Source organism: Carcharodon carcharias, chromosome 16 (assembly GCF_017639515.1).
Source record: "Carcharodon carcharias isolate sCarCar2 chromosome 16, sCarCar2.pri, whole genome shotgun sequence".
NCBI classification, from domain to species: domain Eukaryota; kingdom Metazoa; phylum Chordata; class Chondrichthyes; order Lamniformes; family Lamnidae; genus Carcharodon; species Carcharodon carcharias.
In genome coordinates, this window is record NC_054482.1 from 95,275,164 (window position 1) to 95,300,691 (window position 25,528).

The 25,528-nt window shown below is 43.3% G+C and overlaps 1 protein-coding gene across 2 annotated transcripts in view; it reads right to left on the reverse strand.

The window, feature by feature from the left end:
* LOC121289313 (2-lysophosphatidate phosphatase PLPPR4-like) overlaps positions 1 to 25,528 on the reverse strand; it is a 75,434-nt gene that overhangs the window by 32,755 nt on the left and 17,151 nt on the right. For both annotated transcript variants that reach the window (XM_041208646.1, XM_041208645.1), the window contains exons 2-3: positions 12,839 to 13,024; positions 645 to 774 (exon numbers count right to left, since the gene is read on the reverse strand). In XM_041208646.1, coding sequence (XP_041064580.1) covers positions 645 to 774; positions 12,839 to 13,024 — 316 coding nt within the window. The remainder of the gene's footprint in view (positions 1 to 644; positions 775 to 12,838; positions 13,025 to 25,528) is intronic.

Sequence of the window (25,528 nt, forward strand, 5' to 3'; positions counted from 1 at the left end):
TAGTGGAGTGGAGAGGATCAGGGGTGCACCTACCACTCCCACAAGCCCAACAGCTGCTCTGGCTTCCCCGCTCCAACCCTCAGTCAATTGGACTTCCTACCCCAGGACCCCACCTTCTTCTAGCTAGTGAGTTACACCCAAGGCGCTTGGATTCTGGCCACAGCCCTCTGGCTTGGTTAATATGACATCCGGTCCTCAAAAATGGACTGGGCCTCGTGGGCAGCCAATAGGCACATTCCTCCAGCCAGCCACTGGAAATCACTTTGGGGGAAAATCCAGCCCATAACTGCTTTTGCCTTTGAAAAGTAAATGTGAATCAAATCATACTTAAATATATTTTTGTTCAAGCCTATACTCATAGCACTCACTTCCCAATTACACAAAACTGCATGCCTATGTGTTAGTTTGAAAACATAGTGCATCCAATTGTCAGCCAAAGCTAAAGATATGCTGCTCCTACAATTAAGATTATGCGCTCCTTTCCTGAATCACGTCAATTGGTAAGCGTACCGAAGCCTAAAAGCATTTTCATTTCAGCAAAAATGTAAATAGAAATCCATGAGTAGCTATGTCAGGTCTCCTGAATTGCTAACTTTTTTCTATTCAACAATATATGAACATAAATAACCGGCATTTGAACCCACCGACAAATCTGACAGCTCGTCTGAGGAATGAATTGAAGTTACAGCCGCCAGCGTTGATGTTGGCCTCAGATCCTATTCCATTTCTTCTTTTAGTCAGACAACAGTAAAGAATACCTTCACCTATCATAATCTGCAATGACAAGAAGGATGGTTATGCCTATTAGTCATGTCACTGCATTGCATATTAGAACTGAAAATGTTTTGCGGCATCATTAGAAACATGCTTCACAATTCCTCAAAGCAATGTTTTGTCATCTTCTTATTACATAGGAAAATAGATTTGCTGAACAACATTTCCAAAACTCGTCCTCCCTGGGATTTTCTTTATCTGTAAACATTAGCTACTTACTGGGAAAACTCACCATCTATTAGGAAACAGTATAGTTAAAAGGTTAACCATTCATTTTAGCTGTAATTAATTTCTTCGGTTTTTACCATTCAAACATGCTTAGTACCTGACAAGGATGATTTTTTTTTTTTACTATTTGTCACAGTAATTAAATAAAATATAAGTATTTCTTGATTTAAAAAAAAATCAGGGTAGAACTTTATGCTCCCCTGGTAGACAGGCAAGGGCATAAAATTGTGCATACTGCCATGGGTACCATTCCCAGCACCTACCTGCCTGTCCCCATCCCCGTTACAATTTTATGAATGTGGGGAAGAGATGTTGGGTGGTCCGCCCACCCATGGGCCAATTGAGACCCTTAAATGGCCCCAATTAATGGCCACCGAAAGACCTCCGCCCACCCCCACTGCAACAATTTTTGTGTCGGGCCAGCACCAAATGAGAGGCCCTGCACCCCTCACTGTTCAGACTGCTGGTAGGCAATGGGGGATACCTCCTTTAAAGGCCCCTTTGGCCCATCGGAGACCCCCTGCCCCCCACAGCCATGGTCTTCTGTTCCCCAGGATTCCCATTCTCCCACCTGTCAGCCCCGGCGCCCCCACTCCCCTTGCCAGGGCCTGCTCACCTGCCCCGCTGAAACCTAACTCAACCACCCCCTGCACTCCAAAACCCCCCTAACCCAACCCAACTCCCACACTTAACTGCCCATCTGTCTCCTGTGAAGATCACTGTTTGGGATCGGGTGCAGTCGCAGCAGTAGTTACCTCTCTCCCAATGGCATAGTTAGGACCAGTGTGTAGTATTAAGTCTCAGCAATCATTCCAAAGCTAAACTAACCAGCATACTACACAGAGCTGCTGGAGACTTGATTGGCCATCAGCTCTCGGAGGCAGTGCTTCCTCCGCAGACGGGGGCGGAAGTCTTGTCCTGAACACCCTGCTGAGCGTTAAATATTGTGGGCCATCCCACCAGAGTGGGGTTGACTTCAGGAATCAGACCCGTTTTTGTGTCAGGAAACCCAACTCTTGTGGGAACTTGACTGAGTTTCAGATTTTCCTGGGCATGAGCCCTTAATTAGGATGGAGACATCTTTCCTTTCCAATTAAAGCTAGTGGAATGGAGATGGGTTTCAGGCACCCACAGCAGCCATCACTGAGGCTGCTGCTTATCCTGAGGGAGGGAGTTTGTGACAAAGCCTTCCACCGCATCACAGGGACCCAAGATGACATTGGGGAGCCAGAGGCCTAGCACCAATAAGGGGGCAGAGGGAGGTCCTCTTCCCAGACAGTGGTAGGAGGAGGCCACCTCATCGTGCAGCATGGGCACCTCTTTTTCACTAACATTGCCCTCTGCCAGAAGGTATTTCAGGGCACCACCTGAACACTCCAGGGTCCAGACCCAGTGTCCCCTGAGTCCATGATGCTCCAGCAGTTGTGATTCTGATGTGTTGTCCAACAATGGTAAAGAGCGCATCTGTCACCGATCTGAGATGTCACAGAGGTCCACGCTCATGTGACCATCTGCCTAGCGAGTCACAGTCTCCTGTGGCACTGGTTATCAGTCATCTACAGGTCTCTCTACCTCTGCCTACAGATTCTGTGGTCATGGTAGTGTCTCCTCTTTCATGCCTCTCGTCCCTCCCTTCTGGCCTCCTAAAGCGCTCTGTCACGTCTGTGCAGCTGCTGCTCTTCATCGCCAATGGCTTCGATTTCTGAGGGTACAACTTCCATTTCCACCTACAGCCTTCCTGATGCTCAGGTGGAGTCTAAAAAGCCGTGCCCACTGTTTCAATGCCCAAGCGATGCCAGGAGGGTGACGATGCCCTGAACTAGCAAAGTTCTTAATTCTGGCTCCTCTCTAACCTTCAATAGACCTTTAAAACTGCAAAGAAGTAAGCTCTTTAAACTATAAAAACCAGTTTTAGTTACCAAGACAGCAGTAAGGCTACAGGGGTGGCTTTCAGCAGCCCTACTACCCTTTCCTGATGTTGGGCCCCTTGATCAGGCACTGAGTGCCTTTGAACAAGGGGCCTATCCACCCAACCCAGGAGACCATGTTTTGCTTGCTGTACTCCCTACATGGCAAGCCTCCCGCCTGCCGCTGGGTGAAAATCTGCAGTGGAGGGATGAGACCCTTAAGTGAGCATTAGTTGCCCACTTAAGGGCCTCAATTGGCCAATTCCATTGGCCTTCTCACCACGGACTTAATCAGGGTGGAGGCAGGAATGTGGCAGGTTCCCTGCCTGCCAGGTTAAATGACCCTCCACCACCAAATTCACCATGAGTGAGGGCACAAGATTCCGTCCTAGATGTGAACCCAGGTTAAAATTGCTATTTTCTCACATCTGGACCCTGGATTTCAATCCAGCCCAAACAAATCTAACGAAAACCTCCTTTCCCTAGCAGATCCAAAGCATCAAAGACTCAGCTCAGAACTCAGCACAATTTAGCAACCTCACACAGTGCAGGCATAATGCTGCCAAATATGTTCAAATGGAAAAGTTCACATTGGCACAGTAGGAAATAACTTTACAAACTGGGTATAAGGTACACTATTGTGGGAGGGTAAAAGGTGATCTCAGTCAGGGTCTATGCTGAACATTGGCTGAGAGTGCTTGATGTTATTGGTATCCAACTTTGAAAATTGTTCCATCACTGATTGATTTAGGAAAAAAATAAATTTAAAAGAGCAGTCTGCAAAATAAAAAGATTTCCAATGTTTTTATTTCTGTTTGAAATAATGAGATTGATTTTAGTATCCTTGGGAATTAAGGCTCATAGATTGGTGCAGCCAATGTGATTTTTTATCAATTTAATGTGGAAGTTTGGCAATATGCATGATAATACTCAAATTTTCCCTTCATACTCTAAAGTAATCATAGCACATCAATCTTAAAAAAGATAACTATGCAGTGTTTATTTTGTTCTAAATAGCAGGACTCAACTCTTTAGTAATGTTGTGATGAGCTGCTCCTTACCAATTCATTGGCTTTTCACTATAAGAAAATTAAGTATTTCCTATAGCAAATGCAACATTCGAAACACATAGAACAAAGAGACTCAAATAGCTGAGGAACAATCAAAGTGCTTGAATGTCCTTAATGTAAAGAATTGACTGGCTGCTTTTCCATAATGCATTATGACTTACAAAGAGTGGTTCCACCCACCATGTAATTTAAATACTAACAAGTACAATGGCCATTTATGTAACTTCACTCAAGTAAAATAACATCTCTTAAGCTTCAAATGGAAATCATCTAAAAGCTATTATTTGTATTCAACGTTTGGGGATATTGCGGTAATGGTTGCATTTTACTTTTAGATTTTACCTCAAGGTTCTCTTAGTCCTGATTTAATATTACTGAGAGTTTTTTTTTGCAATAGGAGGTCTTGCTAAAGTGAACAGAGAAAGTTTGCCCCATAATGAAAAATAACAGTATTTTATAATGGTTGAATCCAAGTTGAATGAGCTGTATGACTGAACTGTCACCTAGACATAGGAAAGCAGTTAATCTACCTAAGCCACTTATTATTGCACTTTACATACACAGCACATGTTTTCTTTCTTCTACCTTGTTTTGGAAACTGAGTAGTGAAGTAGGTTAGGAGACTGGATAGTGAAGTGGCTTAGTACTAGTACTTAGTACTAAGCTTTTACTTGTGGCTGTTTGTTTGAAATCACCTCAGAATTACACCTTTCTCCCTTTGCTCATTTAATATTGGATGTTGGACAAACAGTGACAAACCACTGACTTTTGAGGGGTCCGAGCAGGTCATGGTAAGAGTGTTAGCACCATACATATGGAAGCTGATGCATTTTTGGATGACACCATCGCAGGGTATCAAGATGAGAAGCAAAAGGGGGTCAAGAAGAGAAATTGGGAACCTCTAGAGGTAACAGAGCAAGAGTGGGAAGAGGAGCAACTGCAGATGATTCTCTAGTTCCGATAGGAACTGAACCAAGCTGGGGCAGCTTATTCCAGCTAGCTCACACAGGAGAAGCTTTGGAAGAAGATATGGTCAACTATGTTGAAAGCTGCAGAAAGATCAAGAAGGATGAGAAGCAATAGTGTATCATGGCCGCAGTCACAAAGAATGTCATTTGTGACTTTAACAAATGCCATTTCAATACTCGGTCCAAGAAATCTGGATGGATTGAACATGGAACTATGGGAAAGGTGGGCACCTTTTGATTTGGGAATCAACATCACATTCAAGGAACTTAGAGGGAAAAGGGAGAGTGGAAATGGGGCAATAGTTTGCAGGTACAGACGGATCAAGGGTAGATTTTTTGAGGGATGGGTGATGACAGCGGAATTGAAGGAGAAAGGGGGCTTGTGGAAAGGGGGAACCATTAGCAATATCAGCTAATATTGAGACCAGTAAAGGAGGTTGCGTGGTCAACGGTTTGATTGGAATAGGATCGAGGGAGCAGGATGTGGTTGTCATGGACAAGATCAGGGAGAGCATTCAGGAGATAGGAGGAATCTAGAGAGAGACACAATTAGGGCTAGGGCAGTGCGGAATTTTTAGGGAAGTTTGTCCAGATGGATTAGGGAAAGGAAGGAAAGTGGCAAATACGGCTGAACAGATGGTCTCAAGCTTTGTGACAACAAAGTCCATGAACCCTCTCACTGTAGCAGGTGAAGTTCAAGGAGGCAAGGGAGGGTAGTTTAAGAAGATGTTTTATTGTATAGAAAAGAAAGTGGGAATTACTTTTGCACTCATGAATTTTTTTAATTAGTGAGCATTTTTAGCAATAGACAGCATTGCCTGATAATGCTTCAAGTGGTCTGCTCAGATCTGGAGAGGAATTGTTAAACCAGTTGTTCATCAAAGACAATCAAGTCTGAGTCCCTTGGACTTAGGGGAGCAGGAAAAAGAGACCTGAATTTACACAATCAATGAAGAACACTTTTTGAAGTGTAGTTGCTCATAGGAAATGCAGCAGCCAATTTGCACACATCAAGCTCCCACAAACAGCATTATATTAATGACCAGATAATCTATTTTTGTGATGTTAATATGGGATAAATATTAGTCAGGGCACAGGGGATAACTCCAGTACTCTTCTTTGAAATAGTACCTGGAATCTTTTACATCCACCTGAGGGAGCAGACAGGGTCTCAGTTTAAAATCTCACCTGAAAGATAGAGATGCAAGGTATATCAGGGGAATGATTTTGGGTGAGATAAAGTAATAATGGTGGAGGGGGTGTGATTTAGCAAATCAATAGCTGTCAAGGCCAAAATCAAGATAGTTGTGGTAGCTTTAAGTCAGTTCTAAATGGTTAAGAACTGGTGCAAATCCCATCTAATAGACTGGATTTAATGCAGGCGATGGGAGTCTTGTCCTGCTTCATTTCTTTTCGGGATAACCCATTGTAATAAGTACCACTTAGGCACTTAACTGGGCAGGGGCAGACCTTCCCCTAGATTAAGGACCCAGGGGGCAATAATCCCACCTGCCAAGAGCTGCAAGCCCCCCAAGATGTGCCGGCCAATCAGAGGAAGCGATGACTGCTGCTGGTACATCACTCACCTATGCCTAGTATTATTGCTGGATCCCAGGCCGCAGGTGGTTGATGGCAGGAGGGAGGGTTGCATGGTGGGGGCTGCGGAGGTGTGCGGTTGGCAGCAACCCAGAAGGGTTATTTGTCGTGTTCCCCGCATGGCAGGCACCATGGCCACTTAAGGGCCTCAACTTAAGGGCGGCAGGGCGGGAAGGCTGTTCACGGGCCTTCCCGCCAAGGATTTAATCGGGGTGTAGGCAGGAAAGTGATGGGGTCCCTAATGCCAAACTTCCGCCTGATTAAATGCACTCTGCCACCAAACTTGCCATTCAGCAGAGCATTAAATTCTGTCCAATATACTGAGCCCATAGGACGCCCCCATTCTGTGGCATAAAATAATTCAAACAATTACTCAAAACCTCAGTTGTTGAGTTAAAAGGATCTAGAGGTTGCAAGAGAGGAAAACTATGTGCAAGTCAAATTTACAGAGCTGTTAGTGACAATGTATGAGGAATGACATAATGCAGAGACTAAAAGAAATCAGATTTTTTTCAGCATAAAATGGATGGCATAAAAACAGGCACTGCCTCTATAATAACCATACTCCTCCTTACATTATTATCAGCGGTAAGTCAAAAGCACATCCAAAATAATTACTGACTGCTAATTAAAACACTACCATTACTGCACAAGGTTTGTGAACATGGGCTGACAAAGGAGAAGTGCCAAGGGAAACTGAATATTTCAAAGATTCTAATCAAAACATTTAGAAGAAAAACAGATTTTGAATTATAATAAGGCACAACCATGTGAATGCCTCTATCAGTACAACAATATTTTGTAGATACTGCCCAGGGCACTGTAAAGGAAAACCTCTGCAATCCTGACCTATCAAAGGAGAAGCCACAATCCCAAAGTCTGCAGGCTTGAGAGTTGATGCTACAGTGTTGGAATCAAGTCCCATGACAGCTGTTCATAAACTTATGCTTTGATTGATTGGGAATTTTGCTGCTTCTGTCCTTTCTGGTGAAAATATTTTAGCTGCTTATTTAAGTTGCTTTGATTGCTAACGCAATAAATGTTTCACTTTATTCATTATTTTTATACCCCCTGTGGTGTGACCTGTGCAATCTCTGACCTGACCCCCACATACACGAGCATTTGAAGGGGTCTTTCTATGTCTTGATAGTGCAACGTTGCTGAATAATTTCGATTATCTCTAACCTTTTCAATAATTCAATTTAAATAATAATATAAATTGCATTGTACATAAAACCTCTGTCATGAACCAATATATCACCTGATTGATCAGAGCAAGTTCACAGGAAATTCAATAGTTAATATCAATTTGCATTATGTTATCATCAATATCTCATTTAATTACATCATCAGTTATCAGGATCCAGGATATTTAAATTTTTAAAATAGCAGATTGCATATCAGATCATTGGTAGCATAATGGTTATGTTACTGGACTAGTAATCTGGGGGCACAAGTTCAAATTCCACAATGGCAGTTTAAGAATTTAAGTTCAATTAATTAAAATCTAGGAATAAAAAGCTGGCATCATAAATGGGCCATCTGTTAAAACCCATATGATTCAATTAATATCCTTTAGGGAAGGAAATCTTCCATCTTTACCCAGTATGGTGTCACATATAAGCCACACAGACAGTGGTGTGGTTGGCTCTTAACTGCCTTCTAAATAGCCTGGAAAGCCTCTCAGCTGTTTTCAAGAAGGCATCTCACTATCGCCTTCTCATAGGCAGTTAGAGATAGATAATAAATGATGGCCTTCCCAGTGATGCCTGTGAATGAATAAAAAATAAAATTCTGCCATACCATGATCGGTCAGTAAAAGATTTATTTTTATAATCATTTCATTGATAATGAACCATATTAAAGCCCCCCTCCCCACCCTTTCATTATAAACTCTTAGCATGGTTCCCAAAGATAGCATTTGTGGTACATTTAAATGACTATTGTTCACTGTCATTTGTAGTAAATAAGCAGCTAAACTAGTTGTAACAGCCCTAATGTAGTAAATACATCTGCTGTGATTTTGTTGTGGAGTTAAATATTACACCTTCAGGCTGCAGATTTAATTTTCTCCACAATCCAATGTGATTCAGTCCATGGCTGTGCAAACAACTCCAGCTTCCACTGAATTAAATTTGATGGATCATTTGAAGTACCCAGTTGTGAATCTGATTTAGAATCTGTGGAGAATTTTAGCTTCTTTTTTCACAATTTACCACAACTAACAGAATCGCTGTTTCTGTTAAATCACAGTAGGTAAATGTATAAATCCAGTGAATTAGCTCTTCCTGAGATCAATTATAGACTCATGTTCTTCCTCTGTTTATGGTACCATTTAAAAAATGTTCCTTGTGATTGCTAGGTTCCCTATTTGTTCAGCTTGTTGCGGTTTTCCTAATCTGATATTTCAGATGGAGGTGTGGCCTCTGCAAGCCTGAATATTGAGCACTCACACCCACCCCCCCACCTCCACCACCCCACCATGGGTGGGAGAGGGTTGTGGGGGGTGGGGTGGGGAGGTTAAAAATGAAATGCACATCACCCCACTACACACACTGTGCATGCCGTGATCACACTTAAATTGGGTTCCTGCTTGGGAAGTGAGAACTCTCAGCATGGAGAGTCCCCAACCCAAGCTCCAGCCCTTGGCATCACTAGAGGGAAAGCAGAGGTCCCCTCCCCTTATAAAGTGAACAGGAGTTGCTGGAGTTGGCAGGAATGTGCTGTATGCTGGTAGTTTCAGCTGGATCCCTTTATGGTGGGACCCTGGCAGAATTCTCGAGGAAATTCAGGGTCATAACTATATTATTCAACATATATTTTTGGGGAAAGTACCTGGGCTGTGTAGACAACTCTATGCTAGCCTTTGACCTCTAAGGTAAGTGTCTTGGGTGAAATTGGTTTCACTCATTCTCAATCCAGTTCATAGGGTCTTGGGCAAAATTGCACAGCCAGCTTACTTTGATGCTAATTGTCTCTCTCACTAAGAAGTATCGTAGAATGGCTGATTCGGCAAATGGAAAACTATCGCATTGTCCCAGTGCAAGATGTTGTTTTGAGATTAGAGTTGGGGACAGAGTATGGGGCAGAGTAAAGTGAACTCAATCTGCATTCAGTTGTGCCATACCTAAAGTCGGACACTGTCACTATCTTCAAGGAGGGAGATAAGTCATGCTGGAAACTATCTAGGCATTTCACTCTTGTCCATAGCAGCAAAAATACCAACATATATTCTCCTGAATCACCTATTCCTGTGGCTGAGGAAACCCTCCCAGAGACACAGTGTGGCTTTAGACCTTCCAGATAAACCTCCAAAATGCTTTTTTGGCCAGAAAACTTCAAGAAAAATGTTAGGAATGACACCAGGAACTTGTCATTGCATCCATTGACCTGACCAAAGTATCTGACTCAGTAAATCACAAGGATCTGTGGATTGTATTCCAAAGTTATGGATATCAAAGAAATTTCCTCACACTCCTGAAACTGCTTCATGATGATATGGCTCCAACTGTCTTGAGTGGGAGATCTGGAACAGTCCCCTCCAAAATCTGGAGCGGTGAAGCAAGGCTGTGCGATAACCCCCATACTACTGACAATCTACCTGACAGTGGCTATTCACCTCATCAAAGATCAACTGCCCTCTGGTGTCAGTATTAAGTACTGTCTAGATGGAAAACTAACCTCGGTTGCCTCTGTGCCAAAATTAAACTAATCACCATAGATATACGTGATCTACAGTTTGTGGATGGCTGCAGTATCATTGCCCACTCTGCATTAAATTTGCAAACCACTCTCGATCTCTTCAATTCTGCCTGCCCTTATTGTTGCCAAAACAAAACTCATATCAACCCGCAGCTGGTCAGCCAAATATTCCACCTCCTACATATGTTCAAAATATGTTGAGCACTTCCCATGCCTTGGCAGCCACCTCTCTCAAAAGGCCACCATTGACACCGGATCAGCTGTGCCAGCTCAGCCCTCTACAAAACTACAGCAGTCACTGTTTGCAAACAAAGACCTCCGCAAGTCAACAAAAGTTCTAGTGCACAGAGCATTTGTCGTCAGTACGCTCCTATACTTTAGTGAGACCTGGACTGTGTATCAGCAACACATAACAGTGCTAGAGAAATTCCACCAGCAATGCCTCCGGCGCATCCTCCAGGTTCAATAGGGGGGGCCATCGAATAAACGCTAGCATCCTTCTTGAAGCCAGATACACCAGCAAAGTCAACTATGAAGGACTAAATGGCCAAAAACTGTCACCCCGCTGGGTCCCATTCTTTCAACTCTCAGATGGCCAACATTCATGGAAGGACAAACAAAATGCTTCAAAGACACTCTGAGCTCTCTTTGAAGCACAGCCGTATTAACCTTAACGACTAGGAGGAGTTTGCCACCAATCGTTTAGAAGGCCGACAACTTATCCGTCAAGCTTTGGGTCCCAATGCCTTAATGGTGAGGCCGAGCGGCAACTGAGAAGGAAAGAAAAGGAAGAAAATTCTGCACTCTAGATGCAACTACTCACGGGACATCCTGCCCCATGTGCCAAAAGATCTGTGGGTTAAGAATCGGCCTGTTCAGTCACATGAAGACCCATGACTGAAAGTTGTGAGCCTGATTAGACGTCATCCTCGAATCAAGGGCAGCTGATGATGACCTGATGTAGCAGTGCTTGAGATTGATACCGGGTTCTGAAATGAAAATGGTCATTCCTCATCTAAATAGCTAAATTTTGTTTACTAATATAAACTACCTCTTTGCTGAGCTCCAATACATCCATCAGAGTACAGCTGATAATGAATTACATCAGATTCAATCACCGAAGAGAGAGGCACTTTCCACAGTGACCGTGAATGACAGTAGTTCTTTAACGAATGCGAAAGACTAGTCAAAAATGGGTTTTAATGATCTTTTGCACTGTTGAAGGCACTTTTACATTACAGGAGAACAGCCCTTGAATGGCTGACCTACACAGAACAAACACCAGTACACTCATAAAATCAAACCTGGGTCTACAAATGTGCCATCAAGCCAGGAAATTAGACTAAAGTTGGTAAACATGGAGCGGCAGTCCTCCATACTTCAACTGATGCAGTGACTGAGTGGAATTTAATAACCTCCCTCCTCCCCCGAGGTTGGTTCTGAGGTCAAGATGGGGCGGGTTAGTGGGGATGGGGGGTAGTGATTGGGTGAGAAGGTGTGGGGTGGAGATCCTGCCGCCTTTCTGCTCCCCTCCGATCAATTCTGGGGCTGGAAGGCTAGAGGATGGCCTTCCCACCTGGAGGCCGATTGAGGCTCATAAGTGACCACTCATCCCACTGCTGCTGGTAGTTATCCTCCCAGACACTTGGTGCTTGATGGAGCATCCGCCGGTGTGAACGAAAAGCCTGGAGCAAAAACCCTTCAAACTGACCAACCTAACCACTCCTCCCCACTCCGCCCCCCCACCCCCCTCCCCCGATGCTTTCTGCAGCCTCTGTCTGGCCCTGGTGAACTCGTCCCATTCACCTGTTTCCTGGGACTTCACCACGGTGCAGGTGAGACTGCAGTACCGGCAGTGGCCATTGCTTGCAGTGGCGCTGCCTGTACAGGAGAGCTGCTGGCCTTTGATTGGTCAGCAGCTGAGGCTAGCAGCTCTAGGAGGTGGACATCCATTTTGCACTAGGATTTCTGGTGGGAGGATGGGTGATATCTCCCCTCAGAGGAGCCAAGAAGCCAGATGGCAGGCAGTTAAGTACCCGATTGGGCCTGAAAATAGCCATGGCAGGGTTTCCATTGGTTTTCCAACAGCAGTGAGTATTTAAATTCCCCCTATGCAGCATGGTGCACCCAGCACAACTAGCAGCAGAGTTAAAAGTAAAAGGGTAATGTAGGGAGTTTCCTATTCTTGGAAAGGATGGAGACAACTGCACAATTGATGCTGTGAAAAGAGAAATGCTCTACATGCTCCGCAGCCCACTAGATTGATGTACTTATGTGATGGGCACGAGACTGTGGCAGAACGTTGAAAACAGACTCTAAATAAAGCCTGAAAAATTACTTTCTGCTGCCAGCTATCCAATATTATTTAAAATAAGAATTAACCTTTAAAACGTTCATGCGTGAAATCTCAATCTTATGTGCAGTGAAATTGTACGTCAAGCTTGCAGAGTAACAAAGAATTATTATGCGATTTGATTCGCACTTAAATATGAGGGTGGGGGGTACGATTGGAAAGGACTCTAAAATCAATCATAAATTAAATATGATGTTTCAAACGTAAGATGGATTTCATAATATTATCTGAAGTACGCACCATGGCTGCAGGTCCAGCAAATGCCAAGCTAAGCAGCATGAGGAAGGGGATGATTTCCTGAGTGGGTTCAATGTACGGCATGCTGAGCGTCCTGTCATGGCAGTTGAAGCCCGAGCGAACTGGCTTAAAGACATCGGTGAGCTCCAGGAAGTAAAGACTGACAATGGAGGAGGCCAGTATTGGCAGCTGAGAAAGGAAAGTGAGAAAAGGACATGAGCTATAGCTCAACATACCACAAACAGCAACTACAATAATAATTATTCCAGAAAATAATCTGAAGCCCATTAAATATCATAAACTAAATTACTCATGTGTCACATGTTACACACAATATTTAAAGATTTATTTAATTCTCCTAGTTGTAGCAGTGATCAGGAATAAAGGGTTAGGAAGGTGCATCATATAGTAGAGATACTTGCATTTTTATACTAATAACAATACACCAATGTAAAGATTATTTGGGGAACTTAAATGTGTTGTACTACCTGGACTATGGTGTTTTGAGGAATAATAGTAAGAATGAGAATTGTGTATTGATTACATAATACATGATGGGTTGTCAACTCTCCAGGATTGGCTTGGAGTCTCCAGGAATTGAAGATCAATCTCCAGGACACTGGGGTGTGCAACCTTAGATAAATATCATCGGGCCATCAAAGAAGATTGGTGTTTTTTCTTAATTTTGTTTGAACATTTCTCTTTACCAAATATATAAATATTGAAAATGGGGGAAAAAATAGCTATTTGGCTGACAGTCAAGCATCATCCAATTGGCACAGGAAGGTAGTGTTTCACAAGCATGGATGTGTTGGCCAATTAATGGCTGAAGAGGGGGGCAGGTCATGTGATGAAACCTCCAGAAATACAATTAATCACAGTTGGCAACACTAAATACATCTGAAACTAGCTTCCATTATAATACATTTAAGTAAATGTGATTGTATGACTGTACTGAAGAAACATTAGGTAGGGCCGAGATTTTCCGGCCCCATTGGGGGCGGGACCAACCACAGGCGAGGACCCACCACAGGCGAGGCCACGCCCCAGCCCGAAGTCCACTGACTTGCAGTGGGACCGGGAGATCGGAGAGGCGGGCAGGTGCGGAAAATCCCGCCCAAGGAAATATTTATGTTTTTGTCATTCATGGGAAGTGGGTGCTGCTGGCAAGGTCAGCACTTATTGCTGACCCATAATTGCCCTTGAGGAAACGGAGGCGAGCCATTTTTTGAATTGGTGCAGCCCTTGTCTCAGCGGTTTGGGACAACTGAGTGGTTTGCTCAGCCATTTCAGAAGGCAATTAAGAGTGAGCCACACTGGGCGGGATTTTCTTGTCCTGGCTGCTCTCCAAATTTTCCCGTCCCGCCTGCGGTGGAAATTGTCATGGACGGGTTCGGAAAGTCCCTGTGGGTCCAGTGTCACAGATATGCCAGTTGCCAGACCGGAGATGCAACTGCTTGTGTAGGTTGGTTTAAAAAGTAATAATTAAGCAATATTTTGGTCAGTTTGGGTCTTTCCTGTACTTGCAATGGTTTATTTAAGTACCAAACTTGAGAGTTTTGATTTCCAATGAAAAAGCATGAAATACGCATATGTCAGGTCTTTTCAACACTTTGCCAAACACCTGAACTGTTCCTGAATCTCCCTCTGCCGATGAATGCGGCTGTGAACTGGTTAAAACACTGATGGTGGTTGGCAGGGTGGATGCTCAGCCTGTGCTGGAGCCTGTGCTCCTGGGCAGCCATCTCTCACCAGCTACAAAACTGAACTGGTTTAAGTTTCTACGGTCAAGTATCTTTTATCTGTAAATCCAAAAACCAAACACGTCCAAAGACTACTTTTTTTGAACCTCATCGACTTACAGCATGGGAAGTCTGGTCGCTTGTCTGCACTTGAGTTTTTTGTGGTGAACATGCCAAAAAGAAACTTACTACAGGTACTCTTTATTTATTATTCAGTGATTCATCTTACTTTTAGCCATTTTATTTACTTTAGCCTATAGCTAGCTTAGGCTTAGGCTCCTGTAATGTAAGTTTATATGCGGTATCGGAAAACCGAAATGACCTGAAATCCAAAATGCAACTGGCCCTGAGGGTTTCGGATAATGGATATTCAACCTGCATTTCAGCCAGTTCCTTGTTGAACAGGTTTTCTGCCAAAATGTATAATTACTTCACTATTGAACCAACTCCACTTGACCAGACCAGCGAACTCCAATCTGGTAACTTTAACTTCTCTCAGGGGGAAAAGAGACACATGTTTCTCTGAATTCACATTAACAATGCCTCGACAAGGCATAATCAGCAACAGCAGATCCTTCAAAAGAAACCACCATGACAAGTTTCACTCCCCTTTTATTTTGGGCAGAGAATAACAAATCTTTAATAAAGGAGAAACTGATTCTAACTTTCCAGCAACAATAGTGCACCAGCTCCATTGCCAATCATTTCAAAGCTCAGGGAACCCACAGGCATCAAAAGTTGTTACAAAATCTCAATCATAACAAGCCGTTATCTGATCATTAGTTAACTTCAGTACCAATTCCTCAACTTGTAATGACTTAAAGTCTGTTGTTCAACAATGAAGTGATTCTCCTGCCATCTGCTATAAAGTTAGAGTAGTGACTCCTCAGAAGCTTCTAGATAATTTAAGCAGCTATATTCCCTTTCACCTGACTGAAAAGGTGGTCTTTCACGATAGGCGTGGCAAGCTGTTGAATTGGATGACTGAAAGGGTGGGAAGCATCATATGATTAACACATATTTTCCGTCTTCTCACAACAGCTATGCCTGATTCCATTGGGGAATTGTGCCAGTTTTGTTTCTCTTGTCATCAATGACCTCACATCCATCACCAAAAGTGAAGCTGTTCACTTTGATGATCAGACAATCGCCTGCGGATGATGAAAACAAAATTGGGGACAGCAGCCAGATAAATGGTGTATTCGCTCCAGCATTGAGGAAATCAAGTCAATAAATCTGTCTAGAGAGATTTACTATGGTGCTGACCACCCATGCTTACTCTCAGGGTGAAAGCCGTCTTCAGTTACAGATTTGCCGTTCTTATATTGGGTAATTGTATTTGATTGTGCTGGTCCAAGCAGGTGATTGATTTAGGTTGTAAAATGAAGGTACTCTTAGTAAGAGGATAGTACTTTTGTCAACATCAGTGGTATTTGTGTCATGCAAAGCTTATATTTATAGAACCACAGAATGGTTATAGCACAGAGCAGGCCATTCAGCCCGTCAGGTCTGTGCCAGTTCTCAGCAAAAGCATTTCAGATTTGCCCTACTCCCGGGCATCCTTTCCCCTAACTCTGCAATTTTTTTATGCTCACGTGCTTATCCAATTCCTTTTTTCCACAACTGAATCTGCCTCCACCACACTCTCAGGCAGTGCATTTCAGGTCCTGACCATTTGCTGCATTGAAAAACATTTTCTCATGTCGCCTTTGGTTCTTTTGCTAATCACCTTAAATTGGCGTCCTCTATTTCTCAATCCATCCATCCAAGAAAGCAGTTTCTCCATCTACTCTGTCTGGACCCCCCATGATATTGGACATCTCCATTAAACCTTCTCTCAACCTTCTACTCTCTAAAGGAGAACAAACTTAGCTTCTCCTATCTATACACATAACTGAAGTTCCTCATCCATGGAATCATTCGCTTAAATCTTTTCTCCACCCAATCCAAAGCTTTCTCATCCTTCCTAAAATGCAGTGCCCAGAATTAAACGCAATAGTCCAGCAGAGGCCAAACTGGTATTTTATAAAGGTTCATCCTAACATCTTTGCTTTTGTACCCTAATCTTTAATTTATAAAGCCCTGGATCCCCTATATCTTTTTAACCACTTTTTCAATCTGCTGTGCCACCTTCAACAACTTGTGCACATATACCCCAGGTCTCTTTGTTCCTGTATCCCTTTGGAGTTATACGCTTCAGTTTATATTGCCTCTCCACGTTCTTCCTACCAAAATGTATTACTTCACATTTCTCTGCATTGAAGTTCATCTATTACGTCTACCCCTATTCCACCAGTCTGCCTGTGTCCTCTAGAGGTCTATCACCATCCTCCTCACAGCTTACAATACTTCCAAGCTTTGTGTCAACTACAGATTTTGAAATTGTGTCCTGTGCACCCAAGTCTAGGTCATTTATATATATCAAGAAAAGCAGTGGACTTAGTGCTGGCCCCTTGGGATAGTGTTCTCAGACAGAGTACAGACAGACTGGTGGAATAGGTGGGCACGTCATAGATGAAATTCAATGCAGACAAATGTGAAGTAATATATTTACTTCATCCCTTCCTGCAGTTCGAAAATCAACCCTGTTCACCACTACTGTCTGTTTTCTAGCTGTCACTCAGCCAACTTCATATCCACACTACCAACGCTGTCCCTTTTCTTCCAGGGCCTCAATTTTACTGTCATGTGACACTTTATCAAATGCCTATTGGAAGTTTATGTCCACCACATCAACTGCAGTACTCTCATTAACCCTTTCCGTTGCCTCAAAAAAAAAACTCAATGGGCAGAATTTTGCCGTCGGTGAGCAGGGGGGGGGGCGGGGCCTGCTCACCAACGCGTAAAATGACGCGGGCTGACATCGAGTGGAACCCCCAACGTCATCCCAACCCATTTAAATTTTCAGGAAGGCGGGCCCGCAGCAATATCAGCTGCTGGCCCGCTGACCTGTCAATGGCCAATTGAGGCCATTTGCAGGATCATTTATACAATTAAAGGACCTGCCCGTCCAACCTTAAGGCTGGCGGTCAGGCCAGGAGCCCCGGCGGCAACTAGAAAAAATATGAAACCTCATCCAGCGGCGGGATGAGGTTTCATGCAGGGTTTTAAAAAATTTAATAAAGTTATGTAAAGTATGAATACGTCCCATCTCGTGTGACATTGTCACATGAGGGGGACATGTTAGGGAATTTATTTTTTTCTATTTTTCATATTTTTCACAAAAGAGCGCACTCTCGCTTTTGGGGAATCCCCCCTGCCCACACAGGAAGTGCATAGCGCTTCCTGCCGGACGTCACGCTGGGTGGGCCTTAATTGGCCCGCCCACGTAAAATGGTGGCAGGCCCGCTTCTCCAGCGGGGATCAGCTCCCTGCCCGCTGGAGAAAATTCTGCCCAATAAGTTATCTCAATATGATTTGCCTTTAAGAGGTCTTGCTGGCTTTCCTTGATTAATCCATCCTTGTCCAAATGACTGTTAATCTTGTCCTTGATTACCATTACTGAAAGCTTTTCCACAACCGAGATTAAAATGACAGGTCCGTTATTGCTGGGTTTATCCTTACATCCTTTCTTAAACAAGGACGTAAGATTTGCAATTCTCCAGAACTCTGGCATCACCCCACTATCTAAGAAGATTACAGGCAGGACATCCACAATTTCCACCCTTACTTTCTGCAGCATCATCAAATTCATCCTTTGATGAAATGTTGTAGCTCTGTTTAGCAATCTGTAAAAAAATTAAATCCTTACACCTGTATCCAGTACAATGGTGAATGGTGGACTTTATGATAACAGTTTGCTGTATTACAGAATCCATTTGCTCCAAGATGTTGCTGGCTGTGACTTTCCAAAAGATCTTGGCAGTAATATCTGCGCATTCTTTGTAATTGCAAAAGAAAAGATCAATTGCTAACATTGCCAATTTCTGCCTGTAAAACTCTCTCCCGAACAGTATCATTGCCTGAAGTTCTTTCCTTTGTATAGCAAAGTTCAACTTCTGAACTATGATGGTTGAGTCATGTTTTGAGCTGAAGCATACAGGGAAAGGTAACATCATACACTGCAAGATGCACCACTCTTGCAAGATCTGGCCCAGTGATTTTCGGATGAGACATTAAACCGAAACCCTGGCTGCCTCTTCAAGTGGATGTAAAAAAATCCCATGGCACTAGTCAAAGAAAAGCAGGAGTCCTCCCGAATTCCTGGTGAACATTTTATCCTGCAGCCACCATCATTAAGCACAATAGAGGTTAAGTTTTTCATGTAGCACCCTTTTTTTGACAATACATGCCAATTAAAACTTGAAAGCGAGGTTAGAGGTGTATGTTCACAATTCTGACAGGAAGTGCACAGGGCATCCTCTTGGTAAAAGGTTTTGCATGCTTGTGCAAACTGACCGCTAGGAGCCTGCTCAACATTGAGATCATGATGCAAATCTGTGTGAAACCATTGCTGCCATTTTGCAACTCCACACTGTTGACCTCATCCAGCTGAGCAGAACATTAAATGGTATGAAGGACATTCTCCCTGTGCTCCCCCCACCTCTCTACCATATAGAGATCATCAAGCCTTTGTAGGTTTGTTGCTGAATTATTTCTTTCGACTACTAGTGTGATCATGCATATTATTGCAAATTTCCTATGCTCTGGTAAATGTTAAGCATCTGCAGAGAGTGATCTGGTAGGTCTTGCAGCACTTTCTGGTCATTTAAAATATTGTGTTGAAAAATGTTGCTTCCAGACATGGGTGGCCTGGTAAGGCTTCCTGTTGGATTTGAACATGACTGGGAGAATTCAGAAAGATCACACATCATAGGAAAAGCTACTAGAGAAGAGAGGAGAGGAGTGAAGCCAGTCAGAAGGAGGCCAAATCTGCTCGGGGGTCTTCATGGATTAATTCACTTACCTCAACATCACTGACAACCAATTCAGGAGACATCTCTGGTTCACAAAAGAAGCTGTGACTGTTGCATCCATAATTGCACTTGGTACTCGGCAAAGTTTCCCTCTGTAGCCTTCCACCAAGAACCAGATTTTCACAGGCAGTGCAGCCTCAAAACAGGACCAGGACAATATTGCCTGTGGCTGTCAAGATGACTGTGGCTTTTAATTCGTTATTGCCCCTGGATCCTTTCAGTCTATTGTTGGAGAAATAAGCAAGCTCTCAAAGGTTGCAGTGCAATGCCATACAAAAAAAAGACCACTGGGACTCTCTACACAGTGAGAAATATTTCATTTCTTCTTGCCAGAGCCAAGCAGGAGGAGCATGCATGCCATTTTGCATGGAGTGCAGGCTTCCACATCGTGCAGGGTGTCAATGACTGCCTGCACCACAATCTCCATGTTCGTTTGCAGTAGTTTATCTAATTTAACCCCACCATCTGGTATTTTGTGTTATTGCTATTTGAGCGATTGTTTATATTCAATGGTCATCATGAGTTTTGCAGATATATTTTTGCTATAATTTTTTAATATATACACAGCATTGGATAATCAAAGACATCACTGTTTTAATATAACAGTAATTACTGGAGAGCAGTATTAAGGGTTGCAATGATACAAATTAGTTTGGAAATACAACAAACTAAAATAGAAAAAAAAGATGGGATTTTGTACTCTGTACCGGCAGCTGTGCTGCTAAACTAGTTTTCCTGGGTTAAGCTCATTTGAATTTTTAAAGGAGGCTACGGGAGGGACTTCCACCTTCGGTAAGGAGGTCATCTCAGGTGGAGCAGGAGGACAATAGCTGAAGCAGATTTCGGGCACTTACTTCTTCACCACAGACAGCAGGGCCTGGGACTGGTTAAAATGAAAACTTCAAAATGAAACCCTGCTAAAAATGCTACGTTCACTGAATTTTGATTACTTCCTTGATTCTGTCAGCAACCCTGGATGCTCCGCAGTAACGCACCATTGTTCCAAGCAGCTACAGATGCTACGGTTGAGTTTAACATCAGCCAATCATAAGGTTTCAAAGTATATTCTTCCACATCCAACTTCTCAGAAAAACTCTTTCTTTCAAATAACTGATAGTTTTTTCAAACCTTGATTGATAACACAAAGTAACACAGCAAAAATTGCCAAATACGAGGTGATGGCAACAGAAGGTAAGAATCCCAATGAGAAACAACTAAAAAAAATACTATATAGCACATTCACCACTCAGCCATTTCAGCTGTATCTTGTGGTTAATATTTTTGCATAAAATACTTCTTTAAAAGTTGTTTTTGAGTTTATTCTTCAGTCTTTGTGAGATCACATTGCTATGATAACTACAATAATTGCCTTAACATGTAATGGCGTTTACAGTAAACTCTTAATCTCTTATGAGTGATATTAGAAATGTATGATTTAATGGTGTTTAATTAATTGATCTCAACAAGAATGATATAAGTACCTTGCAAAATGCAATTGTGAAAAGCTAAATGAGTAGTTCAATTTTGTCTGGACTTGATCAGGGATCATGGCTGATCAGAAACTTAGAAATGTTGGCTAAATTGCAGAATTTACCATCTATTACTTATTGCATAATAATGGAAGGGTATAAATGAAGATGGGCTTACTAGCATCAGTGAGTTTTCTTCTGCGCCCATGTTGTGCGCTTCCATCCTGTTAGTGAACGTCAGCAATAGGAACTATCTATGTAGAAGCTCCTTTCCAGTGACATGATGATGGTCTTCTCCAGTCACAAAGAAAGGGAGTAACTTACATTTACATAGCACCTTGAATACATGAGATCTCAAAGTGCTTTACAGGCAATCAAGTACTTTTGAAGACCAGTTGCTGTGATAATGTGACAGCTAATTTGCACACAGCAAGGTTCCACAAACAGCAGTGAGATGAAGGCCAGATAATCTGGTTTGTTAGTGATGTTGATTGAGGGATAAGTACTGAGCAGGGCTCTGTGGAGAATTCCATGGCTGTTCTTTTACATCCACCCAAGAGGGCAGATGGGGTCTCAGTTTAACATCTCAACTGAAAGATAGCAACTCCGGCAGTGTATTACCCCCTCAGTGATGCACTAAGGTGTCAGTCTATGAGCTCCAATCTCCAGAGTGCGAATTGTAACCATAAACTTCTGATTTAGAGGTGACAGTGCTACTACGGAGTCAGGCAACAGGATAGAGTTTGGAGAAACTCACAAAATGCACAATGTCACTGGATTAGAGGTTGTGTACACATTATTTATTAGCAGTTTGCTCTGAGCCAATAAGTTAAAAGCAAATGCCAAGGAAATAATGGAATGCTGAGAACTATAGTGAGCGCATCAATTAAAACATTAGAGATTGTGTGACAAGTCAATGGAGTATTATTCTCCCTTAACTTCAGGGAATGAAGCTTATAAATCATTTAATCAATTTGCTCAATTATTTTAAAAGTAAACTTTTGATTCTCCTTTTGTTCAAGGATTTTGCTGTGCTGAGACAATGGCTGGGTCTTGAATGTGGAGGGGAGAGGAGAGGGCTGTCAGGTTGGATGTGAAGTTGACCTAAGAGCTGAAATTGTATCAGTACAGTTGGTTTGTACTAACATCAGGCCAGACCCGGAGTAGGGACTGAAGGTGTCTGATGGAAATCGGTTAGGCAACAGCAAAAATTACATTGGCACACCAATTTTAACAATGAATTTATTGATTTCAGTGTGCAATGCATTATTAATTTAAAAATTGTTGTGACATTTAGATACTAAACAGATATATCTGTCCAATTTCAATAATGGATAAACACAAAACCCTCATAGCAGCTATGTTGCAATTGGTTCAGTGACAAGAGTGATCAGCCAAGAGTGACATGGTAGAAAGGTTTTGGTAAAATGTGGGTTATTTTTGTGTTAAAAATGGGACCATACCAGGATTTTAAGCAGCATCTAGTTGTGCCAAATTACCAGGGTATTTCCATCCACCCTGATTTCTTGAGGGGACAACATTCTGACAGTCAGAGTTTCCATCAGAAACAAGCAGGAGTCTCATATACACATACAATATATATGCACGCGGATCAAGGTCAAATGGTGCATGCCAATTACATTTTTTTTTCAGCCCAACAGACTACCATCAATTCTTGAAGTTTGGAAGTGGCTGTTTCCACTCATAATTAAAGAGATCTTCAGCCGTTGTCAGGGAAAACTTTTGGAAAGCTGGAAGGAGCTTCAGGGAGACATGTTTATGACAGTCAGTTTTGAACCTCAGAGGCTTTCAACGGTGATGTACTTGCTTCTGTACGCTTTGTATACATGTTGCCTGCTGCTCCAAAGGACTGCTTTTTTCCTTACTATTAAGGAGCTGCTGCAAACCCTGCACCAATACCCAATTCCCTGTTTCTAGATTAACAACTTGCCCGCAGGGAGCTAATTCCATTAGCAGTTCATGGCCATGTTATACTAAGGACCTAAGACCAAAATCAGTCGAGAACTCTGTTGACTATTCCTGGCACCTGCTATAAACAATGATGGAGTGGTATTGCCTCTGGGGTTTCTTAGTCTCTTAGGACCCGGTTCGAATCCCGCATGGCAGATGGTGGATTTTGAATACACGATAAACCTGACCATGAAACCATTGTTGATTGTTTTAAAGACCCATTTGGTTCACTAATGCCCTTTAGGGAAGGAAATCTGCTGTCTTTACCTGGTCTGGTTTACAGACCCACAGCAATGTGGTTGACTCTTACTGCCCTCTGAAATGGCCTAGCAAGGCACTCAGTTGTGTCAAACCATTACAAAGTCACAAACAAGGAATGAAACCAGACAGACCACCCGGCATCGGCCTAGACAATGGAAAAGGCAATGGCAATTTCAGCCCTGTCGACCCTGTAAAGTCCTCCTTAATAACATCTGGGGGCTAGTGCCAAAATTGGGAGAGCTGTCTCACAGACGAGTCAAGCAACAACCTGATATAGTCATCCTCATGGAATCATACCTTATAGATAATGCCCCAGGCGCCACCATCACCATCTCTGTCACACCGGCAGGACAGACCCAACAGAGGTGGCGGTCAGTGGTATACATTCAGGACGGAGTTGCATTAGGAGTCCTCAACATTGACTCTGGACCTCATAAAGTCTCATGGCATCAGGCCAAACATGGGCAAGGAAACCTCCTGCTGATTAACACGTATTGCCCTCCCTCAGCTGATGAATCAGTGCTCCTCCATGTTGAACACCACTTGGAGGAAGCACTGAGGGTGATAAGGGTGCAGACTGTCCTCTGGGTGGCAGACTTCAATGTCTATCACCAAGAGTTGCTCAGTAGCACCACCACTGACCATGCTGGCCAAGTCCTAGAGAACATAGCAGCTAGACTGCATCTGCGGCAAGTAGTGAGGGAAAAACATACTTGACCTCATCCTCACCAACCTGCCTGCCGCAGATGCATCTGTCCATGACAGTATTGGTAGGAGCGACTACCGCACAGCCATTATGGAGATGAAGCCCTGCCTTCAGATTGAGGATACCCTCCATCATGTTGTGCGGCACTACCACCATGCTATATGGGATAGATTTCGAACAGGTCTAGCAGTTCCAGACTGGGCATTCATGAGTTTCTGTGGGCCAATTACCACCCCATCAATCTACTCCTGATCATCAGTAAAGTGATGGAAGAGGTCATCAACAGTGCTATCAAGCAGCACTTGCTTAGCAATAACCTGCCCACTGATGCCCAGTTTGAGACTTGCCAGGTCCACTCAGCTCCTTACCTCATTACAGCTTTGGTTCAAGCATGAGCAAAAGAGCTGAACTTGTGAGGTGAGGTGAGAGTGACTGCCCTTGACATCAAGATCGCATTTGACCGAATGTGGCATCAAGAAGCCCCAGCAAAACTGAAGTGAATGGGAATCAGGGGGAAAACTCTCTGCTGATTACATTCATACTTAGCACAAAGGAAGATGGTTGTGGTTGTTGGAGGTCCGTCATCTCAGCTCCAGGACATCACTGCAGCAGTTTCTCAGGGTAGTGTCCTTGGCTCAAGCAACTTCAGCTGCCTCATCAATGACCCTCCTTCCATAATAAGGCTACAAGTGGGGATGTTCACTGATGATTGCACAATGTTCAGCACCATTAGCAACTCCTCAGATACTGAAGCAGTCCATGTCCAAATGCAGCAAAACCTGAACAATATCCAGGCTTGGGTTGACAAGTGACAAGGAACATTTGCGCCACACAAGTGCCAGGCAATGATCATCTCCAACAAGAGAATCTAACCATCGCCGCTTGACGCTCAATGGCATTACCATCACTGAACCCCCCACTATCAACATCCTGGGGGTTACCATTGACCAGAAACTTAAATGGATTAGCCATATAAATACTGTGGCTACAAGAGCAGGTCAGAAGCTAGGAGTCCTGTGATGAGTAACTCACCTCCTGACTCCCCAAAGCCTGTTCACCATCTACAATGCACAAGTCAGGAGTGTGATGGAATACTCCCCACTTGCCTGGATGAGTGCAGCTCCCACAACACTCAAGGAGCTTGACACCGCGTAGTAGCAGCAGTGTGCATGATGCATGCAGGAATTCAACCAAGGCTCCTTCGATAGCACCTTCTAAACCCACGACAATAACCATCTAGAAGGACAAGGGCATCAGATAAATGGGTACACCACCACTTGGAACGTCTCCTCCAAGTCACTCACCATCTTGACTTGGAAATATATCGCCGTTCCTTCACTGTCGCTGGGTCAAAATCCTGGAACTCCCTTCCTAACAGCACTGTGGGTGTACCTGCACCACATGGACTGCGTCAGTTCAAAAAGGCAGCTCACCACCACCTTCTGAAAGGCAAGTAAGGATGGACAATAAATGCTGGCCCAGCCAGCAATGCCCACATCCTGTGAATGAATAAAAAAAAAGCACATGCACCATGAAAATCATCCCTAATGAGTTTTAGTTCCATCACAAAAATATTCAATAGAAAAGGAGACCATCGTCACCAGCCAAAGGCAGTAAAAGCACTGCAT